The sequence below is a fragment of the Typopeltis vanoorti genome, chromosome 15, assembly GCF_054136105.1.
Source record: "Typopeltis vanoorti isolate ZY-2024b chromosome 15, IOZ_Tvanoo_1.0, whole genome shotgun sequence".
NCBI classification, from domain to species: Eukaryota; Metazoa; Arthropoda; class Arachnida; order Uropygi; family Thelyphonidae; genus Typopeltis; species Typopeltis vanoorti.
The window spans coordinates 73,457,455-73,473,126 of record NC_143563.1 but is presented as its reverse complement, the minus strand read 5'-3'; the positions used below and the strand labels follow the sequence as shown (position 1 = coordinate 73,473,126).

Below are 15,672 nucleotides of genomic sequence, written 5' to 3'. Positions count from 1 at the left end.
AAGGTTGAAATCCTTCCCATAACACAGCACTATACACATCCAAATGGATGTAGGCTTTGCATTATGGGATACTAAGGTAATTGATGTGAAGTCATCAGCAACTATATACAAGTAGCCTAGTTGTGAAGATGTTGTACGTGCAACCTTTTTAAGTTTACACTCGAATAAAGAATTAAACAAGAACATAATTTCCTGACAAGTTTAATTCACATTGTGGTAAACATTTCTTTTTTAAAGTGCTAAAAAAGTCATTTTGTAATTCCCCACGACTTTATGGTTAACAAGTTCTGAGTTTTCTGGATTGCAGTAAAAAATATCAGCAGGATGTTTTGTTACCACTACACAATAACCTTAGGAGAGCCAAAACATACACAGAGTGGTGCTCTCCTGTACAATCATTACTCTATCATTCCAAACACAGGGCAGACTAAAACTTCCACAAATCTTGTGAAATCAACAATTTATGACTACAAGCAGAAGTACACCTGACTCTCACTATAGCAAGCACCATTAAACAAACTCATTCAGCATAACAAACTAGCACAAAGTCGTGACAGAAGATGCTTGGGCACAATAGTATGCTAATTATAGTGTGAGCTGACTGTGTAAGCAAGATAAATAATTCAGAAAATTGCATTTTTAGTAAAAGCATAACATAACGTGTAAACAACTACTCTCTGTATAACAGAAATTTCTTTTTCACAAAACTTCGCTCTTACCAAAATCAGGAACAATGTACTTTGTTTCCAGAAATCCAGTTACTCTTCCAGTATCATTATTGGATGATCCATTAACAGTAAATTCAACTCCTGATGCAGATTTTGACCTATAGTCCAATTTCAAAAATCCGAAGGCTAAAACCAAATTATATAATTTCACTATTTATTAATAACAATAAACTTATTTTACAAATTACATTATACCCTATTACTGATAATAATAATAATTAATGTTGGAAGTTTATTTTTCACTTGGATAGACTATAATAAATTTAGTTTAATCCTTTACCCAAGTGTAAACAAACAAAGTTTGTGTCTGAAGTATCTTCAGGACTGAGGCAACTCGTAGTAAAGGTGGACCAAGCTCTCATGACTCCTTGTCTCAGTATCTCCCATAATGCAAAGCACATCTCCTTGCAGACAAGTATATCGCTATGCATTAAGGGAAGGGCCACTACCCAGACCAGTTTCGACCTTTATTGAGGTCTCGTCAGTGGGAGACAGACCCAGAAGTGGTGATACTAAGGCAGAAGCAATGGAGAGGTCATATTTACTTATACGAGTTGCCAAAAGGTGTACCTTATTATTAATTTACTTTGGATTTAGAGAAAGATGTTGTACACCTTTTGGCAACGTGTATAAGTAAATATGACCTCTCTATTGATTCTGCCTTAGTATCACCACTTCTGGGTCTGGCTCCCACTGACGAGACCTCAATAAAGGTCGAAACCGGTCTGAGTAGTGGCCCTTTCCTTAATGCATAGCATTATACTGAGACAAGAAGCGATGAGAGCTTGGTCCACCTTTACTACGAGTTGCCTCAGTCCTGAAGATACTTCAATCGCAAACTTTGTTTGCTTACACTTGGGTAAAGGATTAAACTAAATTTATTATAGTCTAATGTGAAAAATAAACTTCCAACACTTTCTCTAAATTAAGAATAAATTAATAATAAGGTGGTACACCTTTTGGCAACTCGTATAAGTAAATATGACCTCTCCATTGCTTCTGCTTAGTATCACCACTTCTGGGCCTGGCTCCCACTGACGAGACCTCAATAAAGGTCAAAACCGGTCTGGGTAGTGGCCCTTCCCATAATGCATAGCATTATAGCATTATACATGTCCACAAGGAGATGTGCTTTGCATTATGGGAGATACTGAGACAAGGAGTGATGAGAGCTTGGTCCACCTTTACTATGGGTTGTCTCAGTCCCGAAGATACTTCAGTCGCAAACTTTGTTTGCTTACACTTGGGTAAAGGATTAAACTAAATTTAGAATAATAATTAACGGACAACACTATGGAAAAGTAACTCAGAATCAACAAAAGTTAGAAAAAATGATATATTGTGCCTCGTCATACAAAATCATATGTTCACAAATTATAAAATGTTATGTATCCTTTTCCAACATTTAAGACAATGAATAATTGCCAGTCTATACAAGAAATTTAAAGTCCACACCAACACAACCCTCACAGTAGTGCAGAATTTCGTTATTTCATTTATATATTTTCTTTAAACCATTATTATTAATACTTTAACAGTTATTATTTGTAATGAATAAAGATAAATTATCAAGGTGGGATATAAATATATCAATGAAATTTATTCATAATTATTTGATCCTATCTTGATTCACTTTTTTTTTATTCCCTCTATTAAAAAAATCATTAGCCTGCCCATGTTGTTTATTTTAACAACAAAATTAACTTTGTTAATTCTGTTGTTAAACCGTAAGACAGTAGCATTAGTTTATTGCACACTTAATAACTCCATAAAAAAATTCTTTTATCCGTTTTTTTTTTTTTATATTAACCCCAAAGTTTTATTAGTCGAAGATGTTGAGAGGTAACATAACAGTGTTACAATAGTGCCATGTGCAGGCAAGTGGTCATGAGAAACAAGACACCTATTAACAAGTTTTTTGAAATGCTGTGGATTGTATTCACTGAGATAAACATATGGGAAAAGCTTGTTTCAAAGAACAGAGGTAGATGGAATGAAGGAAGATGAGATAATAGTTCAATATATTTGGAGTCAGACTATATATGGATGTTGACCAGATGGAGGAATGACAGTGGTCAGTTCATTGGAGTAATGCCTGTGAAAGTACCTATAAAAAAAAAGGCAGCACTTATGAGAAAGTTACTGGAGGGAGTCTGTGAGAAAGGAATAATTTATTATGCAGACTGCACTCTTCTGTATACAATCAAGAATTCTTAGAGCAGTTTTGGGTGCCATCCCAAATGTGAGAACAATATTTTAAAATCAGTTTGATTTGGGATTTAAAAAGTGTTTGGAATTGAGCAGGAGAGAAGTAGTGTTTTGAACAAAAAAGAATACCGAGAATTTTTTTTTTTAGGCTGCTAAATGTGAAAGCCAATCCAAGAAGAGAAAACTCATCTTGATTGGAGATCAAAATATTATCAAAAGTGAAAGGGAGTGAAGGATTTTTCTACTTGGAAATAAGACTAGATTATGTTTTGATAACATTGAAATTCACTAGATTATCTTCACCCCACTTGAGAATGGTGTGGAGATCAGTGTTCAAAACACTGATTTTTAATTATTTAAGTACTACAAGGTTTCACAAATGAAGAGGAGGAATGGAAAGTACTCATCAGCAAAACTACAGATAGGATTTGAAGTTAGAGAAGCTCATTAATATAAAGAAGAAAGAGCATGGAGTGGGAGTATAGAACCCTGGTATACTCCAGCATTAATAAAGAAATCTGATGAAAGGAAGCAATCCAACAGTACATGTAATGAATGGCCAAAGAGGAAACTGGCAGGAGGGAGATCATAAGATAGTAGTTTGGTAAGATCTTAATGGATGTGAAACTGTATGTGAGACTGTATGCACTGTCAGAGCCAGGTTATTTTGCGTGCTAGGCAAAGTTTACAAGTGCGCCCCTTATTTCATAAACTAAAATGTTTCTAATTGACATTAAACAAAATAAAATTGTCTTTCAGGTTAAATTAATAGGGCTTTTTTTTTTCTTTTTTAATTAATTTGAAAATTCTCTGTTATATTTACAAAAAAAAAAAGTTATAAAATACCGAAATCTAATATTTTAAAATGTTAACGTTTTAAAATATTTATCTTAACTGAATTTTAAATTCAGTTAGGTAAGGAACAAAAAAGAACCAAGAGTTAAATAGTAAAATAGTGTGATGTGTGAGGGATAAGGAAAAAGAATCCATACCTAAATCATATATCACTATTTAATTTTGACATTTTAGTAAAGTATGAATAAAGCATAGCTTGAAGTTTTGCACCCCTTCATGGCTTGAGTCCCAGGCAGTTGCCTAGTTTGCCTAAATGATAGCACTGGCCCTGATTGTATGGATGTGAAAGTTGGACCCTGAGAAAGAATGAAAGAAAGAAGATAGATGCATTTGAATTATGGATTTGGAGACTCTTACTAAGAATACCATGGACTGCAAAGCAAACCAATAAATCAGTGACAGAAAGAATAAAGCCAGATTGCTCCCTCAAAGCTATGATCATCAAGCAAAAATTGTCATACTTTGGACATATTATGTGAGCAAATGACAGTCTGGAGAAGATGATGATGCTTGCTAAAGTTGATGGAAGCAGGAGAAGAGGAAGACCAAGAATTAGATGGGTGGATGGAGTTAAAGAAGCAACTGGAATGTGCTTGGAAATTCTGAAAGATATGGCCAGGGACAGATCTGAATGGAGAATGTATGTTCATAGAATCACCAGGAGTCGAAAACGACTCGATGGAACATAACAACAACAAGATCTTAATGCCAGACAGTGGTTTGGGAATATCAAGAGTGACCACAGGAGTTTCACCAAAACTTTCCATGGTCGATGTTCAAACTTTTTTTTTTTTTAATGTAAACTGGTTTTCATAAATTAAAGAACAAAGAGAAAAATAGCAATTACTCCAGGGAAGGGAACATGAAAATCAGGTATATTACATAAAAATGATGCTGGGTCTGGTTATTGCATACAAATGAGTGGTGCTATTGATAATATGGATATAAGCAATGGCATAAAAGTGGATATTTTGAAGTGGTTTTCCATTTCATATCTGGAGTGAGAACAAGACATTTAGTGATAGCAAAGTTCTTGGATATGGCTGCAAGACATTTAACCAATGAGTCCAGGAGGCGAAAACCATTATAAAACTAGTGGATATTTTGAAGTGGTTTTCCATTTCATATCTGGAGTGAGAACAAGACATTTAGTGATAGCAAAGTTCTTGGATATGGCTGTAAAACATTTAACCAATGAGTCCAGGAGGCGAACCATTATAAGACTAGGTTAGGCCAGCCAAGGTTAGGCAGATGCAGCCAGATGGTTGCATGCGAGTTGTTCTGTGATTCACAGACAATAAAACTAATTCCAACGGTCACAAACAGTATCCTGAAGATACAGTGTACAACCACAGTAGGTGATCAATATCTACAATTATCTGCTAGCTGAAACAGGAGTGCTCCCCAAATCAGCCACAATATAACATCACATCAGCTACAAAAACACTGATGTCTGTTTCTACCATGCACAAAAGGCTTCCCGAATGTGGTCTGTATGCTACACGACAGTAGTCTGCATGCCCCTATCCTCACGACACAGGAGAGAGTATCTGAAATGGGCTAGATATCACATCAACTGGACCCAAGACCAATGGGGATAGGTATTATTTACAGGCAAATCCCAATTTGCTCCAAAAAGAGATATCAGGCATGCTCTAATCTAGAAAGAGAGAGAGAGAGAGAGAGAGAGAACCAGGGACACATTATGATTCCTCTAATATCCATGAAAGGGACACTTGTGGTGGAGGCATTGGGATGGTTTATGGAGACATCTCCTTGGAGAAGGTGCACTGACCTGTATGCGCTTTCTAGCAAAACCATTAATATTGCAACTCAGAGACGAGGTCCTGCTGGATCCCTGTGTTCATCTGTATGTGGCTATGATGGGAGAGACATTAATCCTATAAGACGATGATGATTATCCTCAATGAGTGAAGCTCATGGTCCAATACTTTCAAGCAGAGACCATCAGGTGGTTTCCTAACCTTAATCCTATTGAGCATGTCTGAGAGGCTCTAGGTAGCATGTTGCTGCTCTCAACCCCCCCCCCACTCCACAAAATCTTTAATGACTTAAGAGAGCTTTGCAGGAGAAATGGTTGTTGTATCAACTGAGCTCCTGGACATCATTATAAACAGTATGAAACATCATTTTGAGCAGCGAATTGCTGTGAGGGGTGATCACATTCCTTATTGAAGCACTTTGATGGTCTCATTTTGACCTCATGTTGTTGACCATTGTCCTCATGTATCCATTTATTATTGAATAAAATTATTAAAACTCTGGGCAGCATTTTCAAACTCCTGGAAAAGTAAGCAATAGCAGGATTATTAACCAGCTGATCTAGAGCCTCCTGAAGTGTTTCAACAAGTTCAGTCCTGTGTACTATCAAGTGGCCAGCCTGTGAAAACTTTTACTGCTATATCCTCAAATAGAAAAGGTGCTGACTTCTTAGTTAATTACAGTTAAGAGAATGCCCTTAAATGAATTCAGCTTTCAAGTTCAAATAACATATATGATGAGAGCTTATATCCAAGACGGATACCAAATAAATCAAACTAAGAAGAGTAAACATAAATTATCTTTTATATTGTTAATCACAAAATTTCTAAGCATATTCAGAATTAATACCATGGCAGTTAAGGCTGTGGGTGAAATATACTTGATCCATTAATTATATGACATCTGAAGAGAAATAAAATAGTTCAATGCCATTTTAGCATCTTCACTGTAGAAGTGGAATAAGGGATGATGTGCACCATAAGGTCTTGCATCACTGAGTGGCTGTTATGTCATCATTCAAATACTTCAAGCATATATACATGCTTGAAGTATTTGAAGGATACAGTTCAGGGATGTGGTACTGATGGTCATTTTAGGAGTCTCCAAGCAACAGAATGTAGGTTTGAGTCTCATCATGGGCATGGATACATAGAAAGTTTTTTTTTTTAATGAAACTTGACCAAGTATAATTTACACTGGCCAATTAGACATGACAAAGCAAAATAACTTGCTACCACCATCTCTCATTCAGATATTTTAATAATCTGCGATACACCAATTTGCTCTCTGAATAGAAAAAATATGCCTTCTGCAATGATTTAGCACCCAATATCTTCACAGGTTCAGCTCCCACTGATAAGACTTCAATAAAGGTTGAAATCAACATATGTAGTGACCCTTCCCATAATGCTTGGCAACATGCACATCCCAAATATTGTATATTATGGGATACACTGAGGCAGTTTGATGTGAAACATCTTCTATATACAAGTATCTTAGTTGTTAAAATAATTCATGTGCAAACCTTTGTTTGCTCATGCTTGGGTAAAAGGATAAAAACGAGAACATAATTTCTTGTCAAGTATAATTTATAGACATGGATTTTTGTGAGTCTTTAGGTGGGAGATGAATTTCACTGCCTTGCTTATCAAAGGCTGAAGTGGCTTGAAAATGCTCTAAAGACCAAATATTTGGAATCTAAAGCAGATTCCAGAATTTTTATTATGTAAAAAAATTAAAAAATTATGTAAATTAAAATTTTTTAATAAATTAAGAACCTTAGCTTACCAATGGTATAAAGTAATATTAGTTTACAACTTTTAATGTGTGTGAGTAAAATAAAAAAAAAAAATTGTTGTATGTCAGGTTATAGCTGCAGATATCTGGGCTGTATTGTCCTCAATAATCTAATAATGTAGTGTATAAATTCCTTCCTATCAAATCCCACATCCCTTATCTGCATCAAATCAAGAGATCTGATGCAAGAGAGTTGCACCTCATTTGATATCTCCCAGTAAGTTTATGGGAGAATGACATTAAAGATATGAGAGGAAATTGATAGCATTAGAAGAAGCTCAAGATAGGACTGAATGTAGGACTTTGGGGGAGGCCTTCATCTAGAAATAGACAGAAAATGGCTGACAATGATGGTACTGAACAGTTTCCTACTTCATGTGCACAGGATTCCAGTGATATATAAATGTTTAGGATACATAAACTAATACAACAGAAACCAAATGGATAATCACACTTTGATGTGAATACATTAATTAATAACTTTAAAGCTAAGTAAAGTACTCTAGGATAATAATTAAGATCTTCATTTCAGGGTTTCAGGTTAAAGCTACTTTAGACAATGTTCCAAAACAAGTGAAAGATTTCACTTTTATCACATATTGGTTTGTTTATAAGATGTAAGGGCAGTTGCACTAGTTAGTAAAACTAGCTTATGTTAACTTGTATGCGACTTTTTGTTTTTTTTTTGTTTGTAAGTCATATGTACTGTATATATGTTCTTGAGAATGACCCTCAGATGAGGTGGGTAAAAAGTTGAGAAATTAATATTTTATCTAAAACTGTAGTTTATTTGCTTAAGTTTTAATCATGAGTGCTATGTGCAAAACTATATGGCAATAATGTTTCATCCAGTTAAGAGACAAAAATAATGTGCTCTTAATTAACGACATTAATGAACAAGTTACTTGATTAAGGAGACTAAAGGATATAAAGATAAAAAAAGTAGTTTCAAAAACATTAATAAAAAGTTCTTACAGAAATATTTGCTAAATACTTCTCTTGCTTCTTTCCCAAGATCTGTATAACATGGAGGAGAACTCATGGATAATTGCTAAAAAAAAAGTAAAAAAAAAAAAAAAATTAACAGTGCTGTCCAAATATAGATCATTATTATCATTAGCGAACATGAAGTCAATAGAATCATCACAGGAAGTCTCGTTTAATTGGCAATATATCAATCATACTGAATATACCCATTCACATGCTTAGTTCACACATTACAATGACAAATGTATTTCAATTACCTACCACTCTCCATATAAAAATTCTGTTCCTCCCTCCCTTCCTTATGCATGATGGTCTCATGTTCTTCTCCCTTCACTCTGTACATAATTTTCCAAATTAAGCCTGCAAAATCCTCTCACAAACTTAAAATGTCTCTATCCACTAACCTCTAATTTACATTTCTTCAAATGTTCCACATAACCAATATTCCAAAATCTTAATATTACATTAGGATCTCTGGTTGCTCTCCAAAATATTCACATCACAAATTTGGGATCAACAGTCCATGTATAGTTTCATCAAGGGTTTGGACAGTATACAACCACCTCATAATCTCTACTTATCAATGTGCTCTTATCATAGAAGCAATATTCCATTTTGAATCCTATCCAACTCTCAGCTACCTCCTACTACTATACTACTAGCTACCTCCCTTTGCTGGGGTGTTGTTCCATTCCCCAATAAACAACTTGTCTTTTAAACAATCAGTTTCTCATTATTATTAGTATGATTCAGGCCTCCATGGAGTCAAGACTCATCATGGAAGGTCCTTCCTAGAACACACAAAGTCTATCATACCACTCCTTGAACATTTGTGCTCTCACCATTCTATCAAGCAATGCATTCTATGGTTTAACCACCCTCCATGCAAAGAAACCACTTCTCACCCTCTTGCTTATAGCTTCCTTTCATAACTTCCAGGGATGGTTCCCTTGTTCTTGCTCCTCCCTCCCCCCCCCCCATTCCACCAAGCAAAAGAACTCCCATTGTCAACAAAATAATTAAGGCTAGCAGCACCAGGGTTCCCAGGTGGTTCCAACAAAATAATTAATGCCAACAGCACCCAGGTTCCACCCCCCCCAAGTATTAACTGGCTCAAGTTTGCTTAACTTCAGTGATCAGACAAGAACTGGTACTTTCAAACCGATTTTATTAGTATTTTCAACAGCAGTTATGTACAATCCAAAAAAAAATATATATAAATTTATTTACAATATTTACATAGCATGCTATTTGCATTTTTTCTGGTTTACTTATACATTTTGATAATACTAGCTCATTTGAAATACATTGTACACACTAATTGTGTATGCATTAACATTCACATACTGCTGTAACTATCTTTTACATATAGGCTAAGACTGAGAAAAACTCATCCTTTCTGTATACACACTCTATACGTGGTGTTATGATACCTACATTATAATACATTTATGTTGATATTTACAGACTGATAATCTTATCCATTGTACACATACTCTATATATTGTATTTTAGTATATACATACATTATAGTATATGTTAATGTTTACAGACTGACAGTTTGATCCAATCTATTCGTATGCTTGAACATTTTTGCCATATTGTGATTTAGTTTACTTTATTATATTAGGGTTTCCTTTGTCTCAAATTCTTCTTACTATTCAGAGTGTGGGGTGTCGTGTCTTGTGGTGCTTTCAAACCGATCTGGCAGTGACTTATCATTTAACTAATCTGATATCTATTCCATTTCCTTGAACTGGTACACCAATTTACCTGCGATATTCTGTCAAATGTCTGTCACATTTGAAGAACAATAAATTATTTATGTGTATATGTGTTAGCAATGCTCAAAAATCATTTTTATATTCATCTTTTAATATGCAAACTGAAACTTTAATGTGCAAAAAGAGAGAGAGAAAACAGAGAAATCCCAGTTATGAAGAGAGAGAGGGATAACTCCACTTATGGAGAGGGAAAAAAGAGAGAGAGAGAGAAGGGCAACTCCAGATGTGAGGAAGAAAGCCAGGGAGAAGGGCAAACCAGTTGTAAAAATGAAAAAAAGTGGGCTTTCAATTTAGCATGAGTTGATTTAATTCAGCCAGTGTTTTTTGTCATGCGTGTGTGTGTAAATCAATGACAGAAAGTGACTCTTAAATACTTTAATGTAGAGTGAGACCCCTGAAATGTATGCAAGAAAAAAATATCAAAAAATAAAAAATAAATGAAATTTGCAAGTGAGAATGACACATGCTAGAATGTGCTCTTAAGGTCATTATACTTATTAAATAGACACATTTAAATTTTCAGTTGTTACTGCACATTGTCTTATATAGTCAAGGGATAAATATGTTAGTACCACTTTCCATATGCACCATAAAATGTACTGCTATTAGATATTTGTAGTCTGAAGAATACCAGCAAAATATGAACAGTTATGAATGAGTAGAAAAGTTCAAAAATAATTGAAGTCTTTTATTCACAGTAAATGCAGAAGATTACTGTCAAAAGGTTTTTTTTTTCCTCATCATCCAAAATACTAGACTTCATTCAGCCAATGCACACCCTGAAATCAAGAAATGAAATCAGAAATTCATTCTCACCTACTCTACAATTATAGACTTTTGTATAAAATGATCATCTTTTTGATCCTCTAAAGAAAAAAAAAAAAAGCATTTTTCACACGATGAAGAAGGTCAAAGAAGTATTTGCAGAATAACCAAAACCAATCTTCTGAAAGCATTTACAACCAACCAATTTAACAAATTATTGTAAAAGACAAGGGGAAAATGCTATAATTATAAAAAATACCAAAAACATAGATTTTACCAATCCACATAGAACAGATACTAAGCTACGGTTATTCACTTGTTGATTTATTCTTGTGTGTGTGTGAGAATGAGGAGATTCCAATTGAGGACTCCAATAAAAATGGTGATCTCATGCTAGATAACAAAAACTATCTGCCACTTGGATTTCTGCAAGCATCCATCATGCCCAGAGTGGAATTCACAAAGAGTTGGATGAAAAACAGTGACATTATTCACTTGGCCAACCAGACTGGCATACAAAAAAAAAAATAAAAATAATAATAAATAATAATAATCATAAATAAATAAATAAAATTAATAAAATAAATCATTAGCAATGGATCACACTGCACTTCTGATTCAACGTTTGTCATTTATGTTTACTAATTTATCATTTAAGAGCATAAATTGAATTAACAAGTCATAAAAACAATAAATTGGAATTAAAATTTTCTTCTCTTTGAGAGAAATGGGGACAATGTTTATTCTATTTCCAAGTATGATATACTTTATAAGGAAGAGTAATATACAGATGTACTGATTCTGAACCTTCTTAACTCGATATTCCCTTCCCTGATTATATTTCATTTAATCAAGGGATTTATTTTATCTGTGCCAAGGAAATATAAACCATTGTTGCAAAGAAAAATGTTAATAAACCCAAATTAGAGACTATTTACTTCTTTGTAGTGTTCTGCTATAATTTATTTACCAGGTGATATTTTTTCAAATATAAGGTACACTTCCAAACACTCAAATCTCAATACTCTTTGCCAATGGCTCCTATTGAAGTTTATATTGAGCGATCTCAGTTGGTTGACCACTTGCTGAAATAGGCTTGCATATCCCAAACATCAGTAGGATTCATGTTTCTCTTTCATTTTAAACATCAGTAGGAGTCATGTTTCTCTTTCATTTTTTTGTAATAACTACATGAAGAGCAAAGAGATCCTAAGGCATAAGGGGTAATATTGACTTGTTGATGATGATAAAGTAGCAGCAAGTAGGGCACTACAGATGCATTTCAGGTCATGTTACATTATTTAAGTAGCTAGACTACCAAATACAATATATATGTCAAAGAAATACATTTGCTTTTCAACAAATAATGAATATTTTCTGAAAAAAAAAGTATAAAGAACTTTGTAACAGTTTGACACCATGAAATCTTTATACTTTATTTCAGTTCAAGTGTATTCAGCTGTTATTCTTGGTCATCTTGCAGTTGCGCTATATATGTAATAGCACCATGAGCTGTATGCAAACACACACAGACTAGTGAGATAACTTTTCAGCATTAAGAAACAAGTCCAACATTTGGTTTTAATGGCAGAAAGAGAGAAAGATATATTCATATTTAGTAAATAAATATAATAAATTTCATAACATAATAAATTATTTTTTTAAAATAACCATGTTCTGTTCTCAAGTTCCAGCATTTTTGTTGCTCTTAGACACAACAGACTTCAGAATTCACCATACTAAACGCCCGTTCTAACTTGATCATATACCCAAACATTGTGGTGCTGGCTTCCTAATACGTTTTTATCGTTTATTTGATTTTAGATGTTCAGTTGAAACTTACCTGTATATGCAAAGTTTGAAAATCAAGATATATGTTTATTAAAACAAAAAATCTTTACACATTTGTTAAAAAAAAAGTTAAAATTAAATCAGTGCATGTCTCTTCGAAGAATGTCCTATGCACAGGTTTATCCAATCTAAAAATAACCAAATTCAATATATGAACAAGTCAATCACATCAGATTCACTCAACTGTAACACAATGTTACACTGAAAGTTTTAAACCGCCACAGTCGTTGTGTTTGCATGTCCATGGAAATGAAAACTACTAATGTCTCTAATTTCATGACATTTATAACTAACAGGAAAATAACTAGTGATTCATGTTCATTTGAATTAGGTCCAGATTCTCGCTTTCCAGGCGATGAAAAAGGAAAGACAGAATCAAGGATCATCCCTAGTCGCCTAAGTAACAAAAAAAAAAAAAACTTAAATAGCATAAACAGAAAAATGCCAATATATATAGTTTCAAAATTAGACTGTATATTAAAATTTGAAATATAGGTTATTAATGGGAAAATAATACATACTGATATTAATAAATTACATTCTAAAACTTTTAATAAGCTTCTGTCAATTACCGGCTATCTAAAATCGCAATGAAACCTTCCTGGTATTTGCCAGTCGTTTCTTAACACTAAAGTTTGGATCAGCCCAGTGAAAACATAGGCGAAAAAGTACAAGCACATGTACAAAGTATAAAAAAAGAATCTCCGGGTTGTGAGACTACTGCCTTCAGTTGAGAGAGACTTTTCTAATAAAGTTTTGTACCTATGAGACGCACACTTTTTCAAAACATTTTGCGAAGATTAAAATCCGATGTTCTTAACTCTCCGCAAAAGTGCTTTGCAAAATATGTTTCAGATCGAAACACTATTCTGGCTAATCAAATCTTTGCGGTGCCATTTGCTTAAAGCATGCTGCCACAACTCTTGCAGTAATAGACTAGTGCATAATCATGCTGAAAATCAGTTAGGTCTTTCCATAGAACTACCACAGTGTAGGCAATAGAGAATTATCTAGAATATTAACTAAACATTTCGTGGTTATTGTACTAACAATGAAAAAAAGATTCTACTCCGGGAGAAGCATTCCCACACTACAACACCACTGCTACCATTCCAATCACATGGGATGATACAAGCTGGCAAAATTATTATTATTATTATTATTATTCCGGGCAACTCCATTGAGATCGAAACACTATTCTGGCTAATCAAATCTTTGCGGTGCCAATTAAAATAGTGTTCTTTTAATTGCGGTTATGCTGAAACACATTCATCTGGCTTGCAAAGTGTGGATAGTAATTCGTTACTTCGTACCACAGCTTGAGAGAACAATACATAAGATGACCAACTTATGAAAGAATACATAAGTTAAAATAATATTATATTAACGCCTTTTATTCGCCAAAGGGTGTAGATAAAGCCATTTTAACCCTATCTAATTTCTGGATGAGGGAAGTCAATCTCTGCACCCTTAGCTTGTCAGAGATAGCTTGCCCAAACTGTTAATGATATTAAACGCATCCGGTGAAGACCGTACGGCGGAAAACTTCCACTATTTCGTATTCCCTAAATCTAACACAATATACTATTGTCTGAAATATTTTTGGAAGAAAAAATCCACTTGCCATGCCAGAGATCGACTCACTCAGGAACCCTCTCGAAGGAAGGTTCAAAAAAAGTTCCTCTGTACACATAACTAAACTTTTCACAGCTCTGATATTATCTTCTTTACTTACCTCTGAACCTTCTCCATCGTTTTTCAACTCCCATCTAACGTGAAATCCATTGTCGGTGCAAGGCTTTCCATAAAGAGAAAAACAATCTTTCTTAATATGAAATATTTTATTAATATTTCATATTAATAAAAGTTTATCTTTCAATAAACTTTTATTAATATGAAGCGGATTGCTGATCTTCATTCCGATATATATATATATATATATACCAGTATCTTCAAATCTTCTCTAGTTGGCTCTTATGAGAATGTTTTCTTATTTTCTCTTTTTAATATTATACCATAAGCAAACAACTGATGAGTATATTACTAAGACAAGGTCTACTGTCTTCTATCTATCAGAGAATTTAAGTTCACTCTCTATCTAATCTGGAATTCTGTTTCCACCCAACCTCAATCCTCAAAATGAATTTTATAAATAAAAAATAAATCTTCTAACGCCTTTTATTCATCTGAAAAGTATGTAGACAGCTCTTTTAGCCCTAACATTTTGAAGACAAACGGGCACCAAATCTCCAGCCTTCAAGCCTTCCCGAATAGTGAGCCCAAGTTATAATAAATGAAGGATTTTCAGGAGAAAGAATGTAGTACACAACTGTGCCATCTCGTGGACATAAAACCGTATTATTATTTGTGCGTGTTATTATTCGTGACAGGGCGAGTTTTACAATCGGCTTTTTTGAGATAAGGGTTGAAAACTTGAGTTTCCAGAAGAAAAAACCCGACTTTCCTGATTCACAAATCGACAACTCGGGATTTTTCTTTCAGAAGTCTCTCTCTCTCTCTCTCTCTCTTTGGATACAAACGTCACTTCCACAGGCACATAAGCACCCTTTTTTAAATTATAAATATACAATATAAATAAATATTTATAATTTATTAATTAAAAGCCTGAAATGGCAGTATTGAAGTTCATGACATAAGAATGACATTGTTCATGACATTGTGTTTTTTATTCACTAAATTATTGAGTTATAGAAAAATTAACTGGATTATTTTTCTCATCGTCCATAGCTTGGTCAATGTTGCAAAAACCTGGGTTCGATTGTAAGACGTGAAAAGAAGGATGAAACCTTTATAAGGTTTCCTCTTTCTTTTAACTAGTGTCATGTAGGGACACTAGTTAAAACGTTTTTCCTAGCCGAAACTCGGTTTTCTCCTCTAACAAAAAGGACAAATGT

The 15,672-nt window shown here is 34.0% G+C and overlaps 1 protein-coding gene across 3 annotated transcripts in view; it reads right to left on the bottom strand.

Moving 5' to 3' along the window:
- LOC150098886 (non-selective voltage-gated ion channel VDAC2-like) overlaps positions 1-14,046 on the bottom strand; it is a 98,952-nt gene extending 84,906 nt beyond the window's left edge. Inside the window, exons 1-3 of one of the 3 annotated variants that reach the window (XM_090405322.1) lie at positions 13,279-14,046; positions 8,346-8,421; positions 720-854 (exon numbers count right to left, since the gene is read on the bottom strand). In XM_090405322.1, coding sequence (XP_090261448.1) covers positions 720-854; positions 8,346-8,412 — 202 coding nt within the window. In that variant the 5' untranslated portion in view covers positions 8,413-8,421; positions 13,279-14,046. Of the gene's footprint in view, positions 1-719; positions 855-8,345; positions 8,422-12,749; positions 13,087-13,278 lie in introns of those variants that run through there. The other 2 variants (XM_090405320.1, XM_090405321.1) reach the window with 2 other exon arrangements.
- Positions 14,047-15,672: the final 1,626 nt, after the last annotated feature.